Source organism: Mytilus galloprovincialis, chromosome 13, assembly GCF_965363235.1.
Source record: "Mytilus galloprovincialis chromosome 13, xbMytGall1.hap1.1, whole genome shotgun sequence".
In the NCBI taxonomy this organism is placed as follows: Eukaryota; Metazoa; Mollusca; class Bivalvia; order Mytilida; family Mytilidae; genus Mytilus; species Mytilus galloprovincialis.
The window spans coordinates 8,051,911-8,070,196 of record NC_134850.1 but is presented as its reverse complement, the minus strand read 5'-3'; the positions used below and the strand labels follow the sequence as shown (position 1 = coordinate 8,070,196).

Sequence of the window (18,286 nt, the reverse complement as noted above, 5' to 3'; positions counted from 1 at the left end):
CTTATTTTTATGTTAAAATAGTGAATTTTTGTTTTGTTGAAATTAAGAGTTAAATAGCCTTATGGATATAGGGAGATGTAGTATGAGTGCCAATGAGACAACTCTCCGTCCAAGTAACAATTTATAAAAAGTAAACCATTATGGGTAAAGGTACGGCCTTCAACAAGGAGCCTTGGCTCACACCGAACAGCAAGCTATAAAGGGCAAAAAAATTACTACGGTAAAACTATTAAAACGAGGAAACCAACGGTCTAATATATATAAAAACGAGAAACACGTATGAACTACATAAACAGAGGACAACCACTGTACATCAGATTCCTGACTAATGACAGGTGCAAGCATTTCAGCGGGATTAAGCGTTTTAATGGTACCAAACCTTCTCCTTTTTCTGAAACAATCGTATATTACAACATAGAAAGACACATTATAAAATATCGATTGGAAAGCTTAACTCAATCAAAAAAATGACCAGATTTGTTACACCTGCTTCTTTTTTTCCCCACTTCGTCATCTTCGGATGCTGAACCATTAATAATCACAAGTTCATGATTCAAATTCCTTTTAGAAACCAACTTACCTGAGTTGGTTTTTAATGAATTTAACAAGCCCGTTCCTGTATAAACAAAACACTATAATTGTTTAAAATAGACATTTTTGTTCATGATTAAGAGGGGATACCCCTTTCGTGGGAAACATTTGGTTGATTATATAGGGAATCACTAACTAAAGAGGGCCCCTATTATGGCAGGCAGTGTTCCCCCTTTCTGATTTCTATTTCTTTTTATCATCTATAATACTAAAATTACGAGGTCCAATTTGTCAGCCTTCATCACGTAAAAACGACGAATCACAGAATTCAACTTTATATTTAACTAATATAGTACAAAGGTGTAGATTAAAAATTACACCACTCCAGGCCATTTTGTTTTCCACGTAATTAATATTGCCAATAATTAAGAAGTTCCGGGTCAGTCCGCTACCGATACCAATGGTATATTCACCTGTTACCTATTACCTTATCTGTACGTTCCGCATCTGACAGGCGCACCACCAAACGTTGTATTCAGGATTAATATGCTATATACACGGGTCATAACCACAGGGTTGACACTACTAAATTGTCAAATTGTTACCTATTGTAGTATTTTAATCAGTAAGACTTTCTAAGATAACAATACGAATACTAAAAATCTGGACTAAAAATAAGGCGTATAGGTACAGTTTTCAATTTGTTAGTGGGCATGACGTAAAACAGCGAAGCAAAGAATTCAACTTTATTTATAACTTAAATAGGACAATGCTGTTGATTAAGAAATACTCCATTCCAGGACCTTTTGTTTTCCAAATAATTAATATTATTGTTTCAGTTCGACGGGTTCAAACAGAAAGACTTGAAAGCAGAGAAAAACTGTGTATCTTATAATCGGCATGACTTTATCAGATGACAATACTAATACTAAAATAGGGCTTGCACATATTTATATACTTTAATTCAGTCACGGACCCGTGATATCACGGGTGTGTTCTAGTTTATACTAAAATAGACGAGGAATACACATTTTTTCCTCATTATAATGATGCATAGTGTAATATATAGAGATTAATAAATATGGCCTTTTCCATATCAGCCTGGGTATCATCCCGAGACCCCCATATCAGCCCGAGACGGAGTCGAGGTGCTGATATGGGTCGAGGGATGATACCCAGGCTGATATGGAAAAGGCCATGTATTAATCGCTTTATCATATACTTCCGACAATAGTTTTATGTAAGGCAAATAAACTAATGCAATAACTAAAACAGTCGAACACTTTATAAAGAAAATTAAAATTATGAATCAAATATACTATAGTTGTCCAACAACAACATCATTAACTCCTTATATATTTATGGTAACATTTCCTATAGAATTTTGAAACATTGAAAATTTGGAAGAGTTTTACGATCATCACTACTCCATGTTTGAAGTACTATAAAATGATTCATAATTGTCAATGGCATTTGTCAGCAAGTATTAAACTATCCCCACAAAAGTTCCCGTAAATTTTGACGTCGTCATAAAAAACACCTGACGTCACAATGGAAAAGTAAACAACCGATACCGGAAACACCGGAAGTAACTTGCACGAGAGGCACTGATATGGGTTTTTTGCACGAGAGGCACTTGATATGGGTTATCAGCCCGGGTGGGAAGATATGGCTTGTGCACTTCCGCCCATTACACATATGCAAAAGCTATCATATTAATGCTAAGTATATGATAAATATGTATATTATACTAGTATCAGTATCTAAACATTGTAATTTATAGGTTTAATGAATAAAAATGTTTATGAGAAATCATTTTTTTTTTTTATTTGAAAGCGGTCTCCCTTTGACGATTTGATATTCTCAAATTAGGTTTACGCATATTTGCGACCATCAATTAAAAAAATGACCCATGAATATCCTCAAATAAAATACTGTAGTGTTATATATATGATCAAAGGTCGCCGTTCTGTGTCAACAGAGAAAACACTATACCATATATTCATCTATAAGAGAAAGGTGAAAGATACCAGAGGGACAGTCAATTTCACAACTCGAAAATAAACTGACAACGCCATGGTTAAAAATGAAAAAAAAACAACAAAAACAGGCAGACGATAGTACACAATTAAGGGCATACGATACAGTTACAGGGAAGGTAATGACATTGCTAACGTAAAATGTTATTTTCGCGACGTCAAACTATGACATATCGGGAAAAGATGCATTTTCGACTATTTTTTATCATTCAAACTGATTTAATTTGAAAACGAGTGCATGGACCCCAATTTTTTAAAACGACATTTTGTTTCATTTTGCAAGGAGATTATGTGGACCAAATTTTATAAAACTGTAAATAGAGGATTTTTTTTAATTTTTATAAATATACAGCAAAAAAATACATTTTTTTCTTAATTCATGACTATTTGATAAATATGAGTTATTTCTAAATAAAAAATGCATAATTTTTTAGAATACTTTTAAAATACAAAAATTACAAATTATCTAGCAAAAAACAATTTGTGTTTATCTTTTAAAACAAAAAAGTTATGGCTTTCTTTCGAAAGGGAAAATACGGCCATAAATCCGAATTTTGAGCAAATATACAAAATTTCCACCTCATTTAACTCAAAAAGTAGCACATGAAGGTATATTTTTTATAACATATTTGATTAAAGCAGGCAAAAACTAGCCTATATGGAAATTTTCATCAAACTGTAAATACAGGATCAAAACTGTATCGTATGCCCCTAAGACACATCATAGGAAACTAAAGACTAAGCAAAACGAACCCCACCTAAAGCTAGAAGGGACCTCAGTTGCTCCGGAAAGGTAAGCAGATCCTGTTACGATTTGCATATCCGATATCATGCGTGAAACGGTTATTCGATCACGGTCAACCAACTTATGATGGCGTCCGTATTATTTACGACAGGATGATTTCAACGTCACCATACGGAACTCTTGGTGTAATAGCTTCCTGGTGAGCAGCAATCCCCTATCAAGGAAAGCATGATAGGAAATACAAGAACGGGAATATCTTATCATTAGGAGATATATATTCTGCATGGAGGCGCTGCTGGAATGTTGCTACATAGAAATGGAAAGTTCACAAATGGGAAGCTGAAATCGCCTCTTTTGTCGTAAAGTTTGTTTTTGTTTTCAACCGGCCCTTATTGTCAATTTCTAGATGTCAAGCTATGAGGCAGAATTTTATACTGGATTATAGTTATGGATATGATAACAAAATAGCCTCTTAAAAATAACTTCCCTTTTATCATAGTGTCTATTTCTTATCAATACTTGCCACATTTCCCACACAATTTAGGACAACTATCTGGTACAAGGTAACAAGCAGCAGAAGTATAGCAGAATGATGAATCAACACATGTACTTGTTGGCTTTGATGTTGTAGCGACTGCAGCTTTGGTTACTGAAATACAGAGATGTTATCTTATACATATTATATGAAATGCAGTCTGTTGTTTATCTTATACATTTATACTTCATATTGAACATTTTATGATTTGCACTACATTTTCAAGTTTGTGCAAATCAAAAAGTAAAGTGATTTTGTTTAGGGCTAAAGACACTAACACCATACTTTTTTCTAAAAAAATATTTGTCCTAGAATTGGTATTCTGGATTGAGTCGAGCGCTACTGTAGATGAATTAGGCATCTAACGTACATAATTTTTAGATTGGTAACTATTATAAGTTTTCTTTGCAATCACAGATCTCATAAATAAAGGCAACAGTAGTATATCAATTGAGCAAAAACAAATCCGGGTTACAAACTGAAACTGAGTGAAATATATCAAATGTAAGAGGAGAAAAACGACACAACAGAAACACTAAAACGCAACACACACAGAAACGAACTATAATATTTAGTATATAACAAAGGCCATTTTCCTGATTTGGTACGTTTCGTTACCAATGGTATGAATAACCCAATACTCCTTTGATGGCGTGATTTTCTGTAAATTTACTGTTCTCTAAACTTTAAAAATGATGTGGAACACTTGGCATATTTTGTCAGTGGGAAATCATAGACTAAGCCAGATTTGGACAAACGTTTGATTGTTTTTGTTTTCAATTTTCTATCTTGAACTTTATTATTGATTTAGTCTTCAAATTTGCTTATTCGGGCACCACTGACTAGTCCTTTGTAGACGAAATGAATATCTGATGAACTGAAGTATAAATTAAAATGTCAAAATCGATCATAATAAATAGAATTTAGAGTCTCTGAAACTGACATTATCAGGATGCCTTGATTTCCGAATTAACAACATTTATGTTATGTTTTGCGGACGTGTTTTTTTTCTTCTTCAGGAAATAATAGGTATTCCGATGTGTATTCTTGTAACATTACACCAAGATAGGTGTTCCGATGTGTATTCTTTCATTTTAAGCCATGGCGTTGTCAGTTTGTTTTAGATTTATGAGTTTGACTGTCCCTTTGGTATCTTTCGTCCTTCTTTTGTCAACGTGTTCTTTTTCATATAGTAACTTCTAATAACGAATAAATAGAAACTAGCAATATCATTTAGATTATTTGTTTCCCTCAGTTTTAATTTGACAACCGGAATTGTTTTTGCTCAACCGATTTATAACTATTGCACAGTGGTATACTATTGTTGCCTTAATGTGGTACCCAACACCTTCACTAACATTAATTTTGCTCGTTTAATTTTCATTAGATTTTGACAAAGTATTTACTTTGGCCCTTTGACAAAAATATAAAAATTTCAAAAAAAGGAACCAACCGTTTTATCAGAAAAATTACACTGGTTACCGTATCACCATGGTGATACGGTCTGATTAGTCAGAGGCTAAACGTCGGGTTCGGGTAAATCTGTTAACGGTATTTCTGTTATTTCATTGGTTATAAATACTATCTAATGGCTGCTTCGTGGCTGTTTCCGGAATGATTATGGGGGAAATGAAGGTCATTTTAACGTCTGATTGGCTATTAATGAGTGGCATGCATTATATGTTCAACGCGTCCGTAAGTGGGGTCGGATTGAAATCATGATACTAGGTTATAGGTGCATATTATGATAAAGTGTTCATTTGCTATAGTGATTAGTTATGATGATAACTCACCACAAACTGTCAATTTGGTACAGATTATATAATTATGTGACAATGTGATGATTTAATCTTGAAATTATGTTGCTATTTTGGTAAGAAACTGTACATTTATGTATTATTGCTAGTCTCTAAAAATAGAACAGTAATGTGTATAATTTACACTTTAAACTGCGTATTAAAACGGTTAAATGATTGAGATACTGTTGTGTTAGATTTCTTCGTATATAGCTCAGATTTTAAATAGTTAATACACAAAACGTATGCTCTATGTATAAAAATAATAGCACTTTATTTTTCATTGCTTGGACATATTGATTAGAAAATATTAAAATCACGGAATTTACCGAAGATGTAATTTCGTTTCCAGCACTTTCATCGCTTCATTGATTTCTGGTGTAAATAAACAAACCCGACGATACTGATTAGAAGAATACAAATTACAAGGTGAGCAATATGGTTTCTTATGTGCAAAGAAGCCTACACCAAGCATCACGGTATTGTTATTGACAAGGGTTTCAGTGCACTATAGGATTGATCATTTAATAACCAATAATTTGTTATCAGACTCACAGTTTGGTTTTCGCTCTGGAAGATCATGTATATTACAATTACTTGATGTCATGGAAGACTGGTCATTATATATGGATAATAATATATCCTGGGACACATTATATCTCGATTTTGCCAAAGCTTTCGATAAAGTGCCACATAAAAGATTACTAAAGAAACTGTATTCATACGGTATTCGTGGATCTATATTAGAATGGATAACTGACTTTTTAACTGGACGTCGACAACAAGTTGCGGTGAAAGGGGAAAAATCTGAATGGCAAAATGTAATTAGTGGAGTGCCCCAAGGCAGTGTACTTGGACCTGTTCTTTTCATTATATTCATAAATGATTTACCAGATGTTGTGGAGTCTATAGTAAAAATTTTCGCAGACGATACTAAAATTTATGCACCTACTTCTAAATCTGATGTCTTACAGAATGATCTAGATGCCCTCTACGATTGGTCCAAGTTATGGGACATGAAATTTAATGTGAACAAATGTAAACAAATCCATTATGGAAGAAATAATCCTGAAAATGTTTATAGAGGGGGGATAGGAGGGGTCCTGATCCCGAAATCCCGGACTTAAAAAAACGAAATCCCGAGGTCCCGAATTTAAATAAAGTAAATCCCGACGTCCCGAAATCCAAAAAAAAGAATTCCCGGATCCCGAAAGGGTCAATCCCGAAATCCCGAGCTTAAAAACACCCGATCCCGGAGTCCCGATAAAGGTCCTATCCCCCCTCTTTATACCATGAACAATATTGATATCATTAAAGATGAACAAGAAAAGGATCTTGGAATTATTTTTCAAAATGATCTTAAATTTTCTCAACATATATCAAGTAAAATAAATAAAGCCAATAGTATACTTGGGCTAATTAACCGAACTTTTATCTTTAAAGATCAATATACATTTTTAAGACTATACGTTGCGTTGGTACGACCACACGTGGAATATGGAAATACAATATGGTATCCGCATTTAAAGAAAGATATTAATGCTGTAGAAAAAGTGCAGATGAGAGCAACTAAATTAATTCCTGATATACGACATTTAAGCTATGAAGACAGATTAAAAGTACTTAAACTACCTTCCCTAACTCACAGAAGGCGAAGAGGTGATATGATACAAGCTTTCAAAATATTAAAAGGATTCGAAGATATATCTTACGAAAGATTTTTTACTGTCATCAGTACAAATACCCGTGGGCATAATTGGAAATTAGCAAAACCTAGATGTAACACTTCTTTTCGATTAAGACATTTCTCACAACGAATTATTAATGATTGGAATAACCTACCAGTTGAAGTTATTTCATCAAAAACTGTGGAAGCCTTTAAAATTAGTATAGACCGTCATTGGGAGTCAGTCATGTATCAGTTAAGAAATTGATGAGGACACAAATAGTTTTCTATATAACTTTTTAATTGTGTGAAATATTGCACCAAATCATGCAGGATTGATGATTGTATCAGTTTTGAAAGTGTACCAAAATAGGGTGGGCTAAAAAGGATAGGATCCTTCCATATGAGCCCCACAACGATCTTACAGGTATCTTACAGGTATACTATAGTGTCAGCTGTTGCAAATTATATAATTTAGCTTTTTACAATGCACAGCTCTATATTTGACAATGACCCCAAAGGCAATCATTTTATACGATCCTTCGAACCCAAAAAACTTGCAACACAGTGAACTCCCAAAACGATGTTTGCATGTGGGGTAGACAGTTTGATGATCTTTGATGTACTCGTACATGATGATTTATTCTTTGGAGTTGTCAGGAGGCTGATTTAGAAGGGGGCCAGGCCAGGGGGCTTGCCATCCTGTTTTGGGAAATTTTGTGGGCCTGCACTTATGAAAATTTCTGGATCCCCCACTGGTTGTTGGACCATAATAGTCCCAGTATGGACACAGTGGTGATCAGCAGTCATTATAAAAAAGAAGATGTGGTATGATTGCCAATGAGACAACTGTCTACAAGAGACCAAATGACTCAGACATTAACAACTATAGGTCACCGTACAGCCTTCAACAATGATCAAAGCCTATACAACACAGTCAGCTATAAAAGGCCCTGATATGACATGTATAACAATTCAAACCAGAAAACCAAGGCCTTATTTATATACAAAAATGAAGGAAAAACAAATATGTAACACATAAACAAACGACAACCACTGAATTACAGGCTCCTGACTTGGGACAGAAACATACATAAATACTGTGGCGGGGTAAAACATGTTAGCGGGATTCCGATCCTCCCCCTAACCTTGGACAGTGGTACATGTATAACAGTACAACATAAGAACAAACTTTAAAAATCAGTCAAAAAAGGCTTAACTCATCAGATTGCCCATTGATATATCAAAAGCACTGAAAACTTCATTTGATATGTCTGATTTCAATTTATTCACATCATCAGGTCTTACACTTAGTATATTTTTTCGTGATGAACATTACTATTTGGTTGATTATGTAGGAAATCACTGAAGCATGACTGGAGAAGTCGCCCCCTCCCCCAGCCCCCCCCCCCCCCCCCCCCCTTATTGTCCCAGCTGACCTGAGAATCTGTCCCATTTTAACCATTAACGTCATACAACAATTACTTATTCATTGTGGCATCATATATTTTGTATTTATAAAACATCAAAATTTTACATGGAATATATGTGATGTACATGCATGTACAGTTTGTAATGGCAGACATATACATATTGTAGCAATAAGGTGTATCCAAAGCAAAATAATTAATAATAAATCAACTCAATGGATAGAAGCATACTGGTAAGTCAATTTTTTTTTTCACACAGCATCTGCATAGAGTGATCATGGTGATGAGATATAAATCAGGAGATCAATCACTGGTTTTAGAAGTCAAGAATTTTTATATTTTACTTATTTGGGTAGATACATGTACATGTAAAACAACATTTATCTTGTCATAATACCTGTACGCTCAGTGTTCTTCATGAAAACTATCACACTGATTTTAAATCATTATAGGAAAGCACAGTGTACATGTATAAGCAAACGTTTCAGGAGGCAAAGAGTCTATAGCTATTATAGGCTGACTGCAATAGTCTGTACATTATCTGAAAAAGCTTAGTTCTTGTCAACTTTCTTATTATTTCAAACATTTAAATAGATGTCTCCCAAATTTGGTGTATTTCTATTAGCTTTTTTTAAAGTCATTTTCATTTATTTTTCAACCCGGCCCAAAATTATGTTTAATATAGCTGATTTAGAGAAAGGCGACCTGGGTCACCTCTAACAAAGGCTATATTTATTGTCACTGCAAACATTTTACCTGTTCAACACCAAATGCTGTCAAGTTTGGGGCCCCTGGCCATGGCTCTTTTTTTTCATAATTCATCTTACATGTACATCTCCTTTAAATTTGTTTGCTTATTTGTTCTATGGTCTATCTATGCATATCTATCTATATACCACATTTTCATGGTCCCACAAAAATGTTTAAAATATATACATTTGACTTTTTTCTAGCTTCTCTCATGTGATAGCCATACCTTTTTGGTCACTATTTATGTGTTGCGTTTAAATATGAATTGTAACACTTTACAGTGACTGAACAGGTAAAACAAATACTTCTCAAGATTCAGAAAAAAGAAGACTACTTGGAACAGCACCAGACTACATGTATGTACATATATGAATAAAAACTCAGATCGGAATAGCATGGAGGATATGATATGTCCTTGTGAATAAGCAAGGAAAGCTTTTAATAATAGTGCCTATTTTTTAATTTACTAGATTTTTCATTCATTATCTGTGCAAATTTCAACATAATTTGTCATAAATCCTTATCTAACTTTACTCAAACTTTCAGTGGTGGATCCAGAAATTTTCATAAGCGGGAGCCCACTGACTGCCTAAGAAGGGGCCAACTCCAGTCATGCTTCAGTGATTCCCTATAAAAACAACAAAATTTTTCCTAAAAAAGGGGTGGCCCAGGCCCCCCGAAAAACCCTCTTACTCCACCTCTGACTTTAATTTAATATGACAAGTGTTTCATTCACCAAAATACTGGTGCGTTTCTGTGATAAATATCATGCACAATTTTATAAATGAGAGGGGAAAGAAGATCCACATGTGGTGTACCTGGCACATGACAATTGCAAACTGCCCCATTTTTCTTATCACAACCAATCAACTGATCATGCTGATACTGACATTACCAGAGAGTACACATCAAAAGAAAAATCACAAATAACTGATACATTATCAGATATTACAGAATTAAATATGTTTTAAATTTATTTCAAAAAAATGTGTTCTCAATCTTGTAAATAGATATTACTGGATCTCATATACATGTAAGTACCAAAGACAACTGTCTATCCAAGTCACAATTTATAAAAGTAAACTATTAAAGGTTGTAGTTTGGTCTTCAACGCAAAGCTTGGTTCACACCAAACAGCAATTTTATATAGTCCATATCAATCATGACAATGGCGTTTGGGGTTAAACATGTTTTCGTAGGTAAATAATATTGCCATGGAACTATTTTCATGAGAGTGTTATAGTCTAAAAAGTATTACTTCCTGTTTGGTGGAATAGTGAAATAGAAATCAATACGTTCTTGCTCAATCCTATGTCGCTTTGAAGGTGTCATGATTGTAATCCTCAGCTAAAGCAATGTGTTACTGTAATTTGAATTCCAAAATGACTGAGCGACGTTTTTCGAAGCACTCATAGCGAATCACATGACTTTGACAATCAGTAAATTCCGGCGAAAAATATCTCTATAAGTAAAGAATTGTCGGATAAAAATCAAATAATAGAGTACACAGGAAATGGCAAAGTTCACATAGTCGCGTATGATTAATCATTAAAAAAAAACCGAGCAAAAGGGGGGGATGGGGCGTACACACTTTACGTCCCCCTCTGGATCCGCCACTGCCTTCTGTTGTTGTCCATTTTGTCAAGTAGTAATCCTCAAAAGTATGTGTAGGTTATATGCTATTTTTATCAAGTTGATTATAGACACAGAATATGTAACAAAAAATATGTTCCGGCGTGACATTTGTTCCGCTGGAACAAATATCATAGGAAATATGTACCGCCGGAACTTATATCACAGAAAATATGTTCCAGCACTGTAAAATTTGTTCCGGAACTAATTTTTTGACCAAATATGAAATAAGTTCCGGAACAAATATCATAGCTCCATGAATTTTGTTCCAGTAAATATTAAAAGTTTTAAATAAGTTCCTGTGATATTAGTTTAAGACCAATATGTACATATTTCAAAGAAACCAATGAATAAGTTCTTCTCAAACCTATTTTCACTGAAATAAGAACATGTACCTTTGCAACATATTGCACAGCGAAACATTTTCAAGTTACACTTAAATTATAAAGCAAGCTAACCCGTACGAAAAACATGACACGTACTCCAGCTGGACAGTAGCCGTACTGAGAACCGTACTTATAATAATCATTTGGACTTTTCTTTGAATGTCTTATAATGGATAACCCGGCTGGACTTTCAGCGAAAGTAGCCGTAAACCGGCTCGAAATATTTAAATTAGCAGGAGTCCGGTTCAGAAAGTCCAGCTGGACTTTCATAAAAGTACGTCTGAAAAAATCCAGCCGGCATTTCTGGCAAAAATATGGCCTCTATAAAGTTCAGCTGGACTTTACAAAGTCCGGCTGAACTTTAAGAAGTCCTGCTGAACTCATAAAAGTTCAGCTGGACTTCAAAAAGTTCTGTTTGACCTTTAAAGATGATCTCAGCAGGGGTTGATCCACAAAAAATTAGGGGGGGGGGTCCACCCCCGCAGAACCCTCCCTCTTGATTACTACTGCTTAGTTTTTCTTCAGATGGTGGATTCTTCTGATTTGATATGCATCCCTTGTTATAATCTGAAAATAAAAAAAAAAAAGATGGCATTATGCATATACGTACTGCTTATTTCTTTTTCTTTTTTCTACTGTCTTGCTGGCAAAATCAAGAAACAGGGAATTGTGAAGCTAAATGCTTACTCCTAAAAGTGTGTGGTTATAATTATCATGATCAATATATTAAGACTAAATAAATTTAAAGTGCATAAAATAAAGTAAAGCTTTGAAAATCACTCAAACTGAAATATTTTGCATAATTAAGTATTTAATGTAGTTTTTTTTAATTCTTTTTACTCTGACTTCAAAAATAAAAATTAAGCTATATATTTATAATGTTGTAATCATTTCATTAATATGTTGAAGAAAAAAGAGCATATCAGATTGTACTTACCAGAATATGCAATCCAAAATACATGCAAACAGCAATCTTCCTAAATTGAAATTGATGCATGCCAGTCAGAAGGATCCATCTTCTCTAATATAATGTGAAAAGAACAAACATTTGCTTTACATCCAATGTAAATTTCTCATTTTGTTTAAGTAAGAAGACACATCTTCCTGTTTATTCCAAATTCAAATTTTGTTGTATTGCAATACATGAGGTTGTTTGAGGAGCTGTGAAAAAATTTCTTCTTATGACTTCTTGCATATGTCTTAATTTTGAATATGTGATATATTAAAAAAAAGAAAATCAGTTATTAATTTGTTCAATTTTGAAATGTTTAATAAAAGTGATAGTTATTGCAGATATATGTATTTAGAAATGTGTTATCCTTCAAATGGCCCCATGATCAACCTCTGTGTAGATGCTACTTCCTGTGACCTGTCCAGACTGAGGTTAATTGAAAACAGATGGCACTCTCTACAAGACTATAATACTGCTATTAAATCACTGTTATGGCTCAAGTTTCTACTTGATATTAATTTAAAGAATGATGATAATTATTTATTTTATGCATTCATCTAATTAAATATAAATATACTAGAAAATGTATAAATTTAACCTATTAATAGATGTAATTTTGCTAGGGGTTTTATTTCATGAAAAAGTAAAAATGTTAAATAATTGTTGAAAACATATTAACTGGGATATAATTCAATCAAAATTATATCACCTATGTTAAATTTCAATTTTCCATTTACAGTCTATTTTAAATATTTTATAATGGAATTGAAAATTTTAGGGGAAAAGATCATATCTGATAGTTTGATCTTAAAGTATATTGTAAAAAAATATGATATCATTATTATAACTTGCAAATTTTCATTTATAACTCTTTTCCATTTTGAAAGAAATTGTTCCTTTCAAAGAACAGAATCCTAGTGACAAACTTTTTATTTCTGTAAGGGCAGATTTGGCTGATGAAAATTTTCTAAGTCTTAATTCCTGCTCATAAATGACTGTAAAATTTTCTAAGACAAAAATCCTGCTGATCATTCTACAGAAAGAATAATTTCCCTCAAAAGTCCAGCCGTGTTTATTTTCTTGTCAGAATTACAAAAAGTGCGGTTGGACTTTTTAGAAAATACCGGCTGGCAAAAACCGAAGTATAAGAAAAAGTACGTGTACGGCTCAAGTCAGACTGGACTTTTCAAAGTCAGACTGAAATACGTCTCAAGTCCAGCTGAAGTCCAGTTGATCTCCTGTTGAAATTTTCGTACGGGAAATGCTGTACTGAGTGTGCTGGCATAGGATACATGTGCAATTTTAGGCATGACTGACACTGTAAAGTTCTACAGGATAAAGTTGTGGTCATTTATCATAATTTGTATCTATGTTTTATGTGGTATTCCGTCTTGGTTCTTGTTAACTGTCATGGCCCTGTTTCTAGTCATACATGTACTTGTCATGGAACTGTTTTAAAAGAGTGTGTCTTTTGTTTCTTCATGTCTTTTACAATCATTAATCAGTTATTTCGTCCTTTTCAAATTAGTTCTTATATTCATGTTCTTTAACTTTAATTTTTTCTAAAAGATTTTTCTTATCCTACTCTTTTCTGCTTAAAGTGGTCATTTTGATATTTTTTACGTTTATAATTAAACATTTGCTATAGTCCTTAAGATTCTTATTGGATGAATTACATTTCTCATTTATTATATTATCAATATATTATACTTATTTTTATAATGCCCTTGAATGATAACTTTAAACTCATTGATGACAAATGTTCAGTATATAAGATAACCTGTTTAACCAGTGGAACATATTTCACAGACTAGGAACTTATTTTACCAGGTGAGGAACAAATTTCACAAACCCAGAACTTATTTCACCAGGTAAGGAACAAATCTCATAAACCTGGAACCTATTTCACTAGGTAAGGAACAAATATCACCAACCCGGTACTTATTTCACCAGGTAAAGTGTGGAACTTATTTCATAGAGATGGAACAAATTATATTGAAATTATCTATGAAAAAAGTTCTCCCAGAACATATTTCCTGTGATATTAGTTCCACTGGAACTTTTTTCACAGGAACAAATTTTGGCTCACAAATACATTTTATTATAATATCATTCCCCATTTCCATTCTCAATTTTATTAAGTCTCCTTCCATTATAACACGGGTCCACCAATAATACAACAAAAATGACAAATTAGTAGAAAAAAAAGCGCCATGTTTTCATATTGCTTGAAGTGAAATATTCCAATAAAAATAAACTACTCACAAACCACTGATCTCCATATAATCAGCTAAAATACGGCAAGCTTTTTAGAAAAGCTATTACTTGTTTTATATAGCAGTTTGACAAACACTAATTTTGATCATTGAGAAGCTTAATATTCCCATAACAACACAACGTAATTAAAACGTTCAGCTGATTTTACAGAGTTATCTCCCTGTAGTGTTAGGTACCACCTTAATTGGCATTCTATGATGTATGCTCTTTGTCGTTTGATTGTTTTTCGTGTTTTTACTCTGGCATTGTCAGTTTGTTTTCGACTTATGAGTTTAAAAATCCCTTTCAGTTTGGTATCGTAAGTATTTGTTTGATAGACTATTATGAGAGAAAAGTAATATGTTTTGGTCCTCAATGCTCTTCAACTTTGTACTTGTTCTGGTTTTCAAACTTTTTAGATCTGAGCGTCACTGATGAGTCTTAGGTAGACGAAACGGGCCTCTGGCGTTATTTATTATAAGCCTGGTACCTTTGATAACTATTTTATCAGGTACACAAATTGTGCTTTACTTGTGTTTTTAACCCCAACAAAATAGAAAGAAGCATTCGTTTCTTAGTTGGAGGTAAAATAAGCGTTTGGTTGAGACGTTTCTTTCTTGTCTATGATAGATTTTGTTCTCTAAGACATACACTTTTCCGATAGATTCTGATATCAACAGTAGCCTCCACTTAATCTTTGTTAATTTTCTTTTCATATTTAATAATTTCATACTTAAATATCATTTATTTATTATTTATCATTGTTTTCTGTAATTATCATTATTAAGATATTTAAGCAAAAAAAGCTTTTGTTCTTCGACTTCAGGAGCCTGTAATTTAGTGGTTGTCGTTTGTTTATGTGTTAGATATTTGTTTTTCGTTCATTTTTAGCTCACCTGGCCTAAAAGGCCAAGTGAGCTTTTCTCATCACTTGGCGTCCGTCGTCCGTCGTCGTTAACGAGGGGGGGCAAGGGGTTTAACTGTAATGCTGTTATGGGTCATTTTAATTCTTTGTTATCTGTTATTCTGAAAATATATTTACTGTTAGCTGTTATTGTCTTATTCTTTGTTAGCTGTTATAGGACTATTATCTATTTTGTTATCTGTTATTGTGAGAATCTATTTGCTGTTAACTGTTATTGAAAATTGGAATGTTAGCATTTTGACAGCCAATCTTCCGTCGAAATTGAAGATAATTGAAAATTGTGATTTGAATGGACAATAGTCTAATTGGCACGCTTACCGCATCTTCTTACAATGTATATCTATTGGGGTCTTTCTACTGGTAATATCGGGTGGCCCTGTATTTGCAGAAGAATTTCAGTAACATACATCACATAGACATATAAAATCAATTGGACCCAGGACCATTCCAGTATATATTATCATTATCCTTTGTAATAAATTCCATTGTCTGTGAACATGTAGCATTTTGTACAAATTATAATTCACGTATTACTTGTACAATAACTTATAGTATGGATTTTGTTATAAAAAAGGCATTGGTACACCCTATAGATTTTTTTATTCAATGACCACATAATAATCTTTATGTTGTACTATTACACCACTGTCCCTGATTAGGGGAGGATTGGACACCAACTAGCATGCTAAAGTTGATGCAGTCACATTCTGTATGTGCCTATTTCCAAGTCAGGAGCCTGGATTCAGTGGTTGTAGTTTGTTACTGTGTTACTAAGTTTCTCGTTCACTATTTTGTGGATAAATTAGGCAGTTAGTTTTCTCCTTTGAATTGTTTTACATTACTAAGTGGTGTGGGTTTGAATTATGGCTTTGAGAATTATACAACATCTTTTTCTTTTAGCATTTATATTATAAGTGCTACTCCCTCTCTTTTCATTTACATGAAAGAGAACCCTGATCACCATATTTTTAAAAGCTTTTTAGCTGCTTCACATGGCGTTAATTGAAGCTCAGAAACCATTGATGCAAATACAGATGTGTCTTCAGTTTAATTTTTCGACAAATACCCTTTATAAAATCCTACAGCTTCTCCAATGCTGTACCCAAATTTTCCATATTCTATAATTTCACATAAGATACATGATTGGTGATTCACTTGGTGTCATCCAATTTTCACTAGGTCCAATTTCTATTATACTATCAGAATTGTCGCTTGAGTCGATTTCTATTATCAGAATAACCACAACTGGCATGCGTGTTTCAGTTACATGTCCTGTCTCCACTGATCTGGGTATTTTTGTATTTTATAAGTAAGTTTTATCATGAGGTCATTAAATTAAAAAAATATATTGTGCATCAATGATTTTTTTATTACTTGTAAAGTATATATATTGCTTTTCAGAAAAAAAATTAATCTAAAAATCAAATTGATAATAAAGTGTCACTGGCTGCACTTTTTTCAAAAATTAAATAAAAAAACCTAAATCATTAAAAATTGATCCCTCAAATGCCCTAGATTAAAAATATCCCTATATCAAAATCAGAAACTAGTAATTTCGTTCAGAAAAATTCAACATCCATACTATAACTTATTGTACAAATTACGAAAAATAATCAACCAAGGCAGAACTGCCTCAACGGCCGAAACTTCTTGTTTACACAAATTTTCTAGGTCCATACCACAAGTTATATACTAAGATCTCCGAGTCATCTACTGGATTGGTCCTGGACAGATTTATTTTCATATTTCATTACTGTTATCTGTTATTATCCCTTTTCAATTCCTTGTTATCTGTTTTTCACCAAATCAATTCACTGTTTTGCTGTTATGGGGACCCCCCTTGCCCCCCCTCGTTAACTTTTACAAAAATCTTCTCCTCTGAAACTACTGGGCCAAATTTAACCAAACTTGGCCACAAACATCATTGGGGTATCTAGTTTAAAAAATGTGTCTGGTGACCCGGCAAACCAACTAAGATGACCGCCATGGCTAAAAATAAAACATAGGGGGTAAAATGTAGATTTTGGATTATAACTCTGAAACCGAAGCATTTAGAACAAATCTGACATGAAGTTAAATTGTTTATCAAGTCAAGATCTATCTGCCCTGAATTTTCAGACGAATCGGACAACCCGTTGTTGGGTTGCTGCCCTGGAATTGGCAATTTTAAGGAAATTATACCGTTTTTGGGCTATTATATTGAATATTATTATAGATAGAGATAAACTGTAAACAGCAATAATGTTCAGCAAAGTAAGATTTACAAATAAGTCAACATGACCGAAATGGTCAGTTAACCCCTTTAGGAGTTATTGCCCTTTATAATTTTTAACCATTTTTCGTAGATCTTAGTAATCTATTACAAAAATCTTCTCCTCTGAAACTACTGGGCCAAATTAATCCAAACTTGGCCACAATCATTATTGGGGTATCTAAATTAAAAAAAATGTGTGGCGTGACCCGGCCATCCAACCAAGATGGCCGCCATGGATAAAAATAGAACATGGGGTGAAATGTAGATTTTGACTTATATCTCTGAAACCAAAGCATTTAGAGCAAATCTGACTGGGTAAAATTGTTCATAAAGTGGGAATCTATCTGTTTTAAAATTTTCAAATGAATCGGACAACCGGTTGTTAGGTT

The 18,286-nt window shown here is 33.4% G+C and overlaps 1 protein-coding gene across 1 annotated transcript in view; it reads right to left on the bottom strand.

Annotated features, from left to right (window-relative positions):
• Positions 1-3,827: 3,827 nt before the first annotated feature.
• The window catches only part of LOC143057386 (uncharacterized), a 36,807-nt gene continuing 22,348 nt past the window's right edge, over positions 3,828-18,286 (bottom strand). Inside the window, exon 5 of the mRNA XM_076230691.1 lies at positions 3,828-3,964. Coding sequence (XP_076086806.1) covers positions 3,828-3,964 — 137 coding nt within the window. The remainder of the gene's footprint in view (positions 3,965-18,286) is intronic.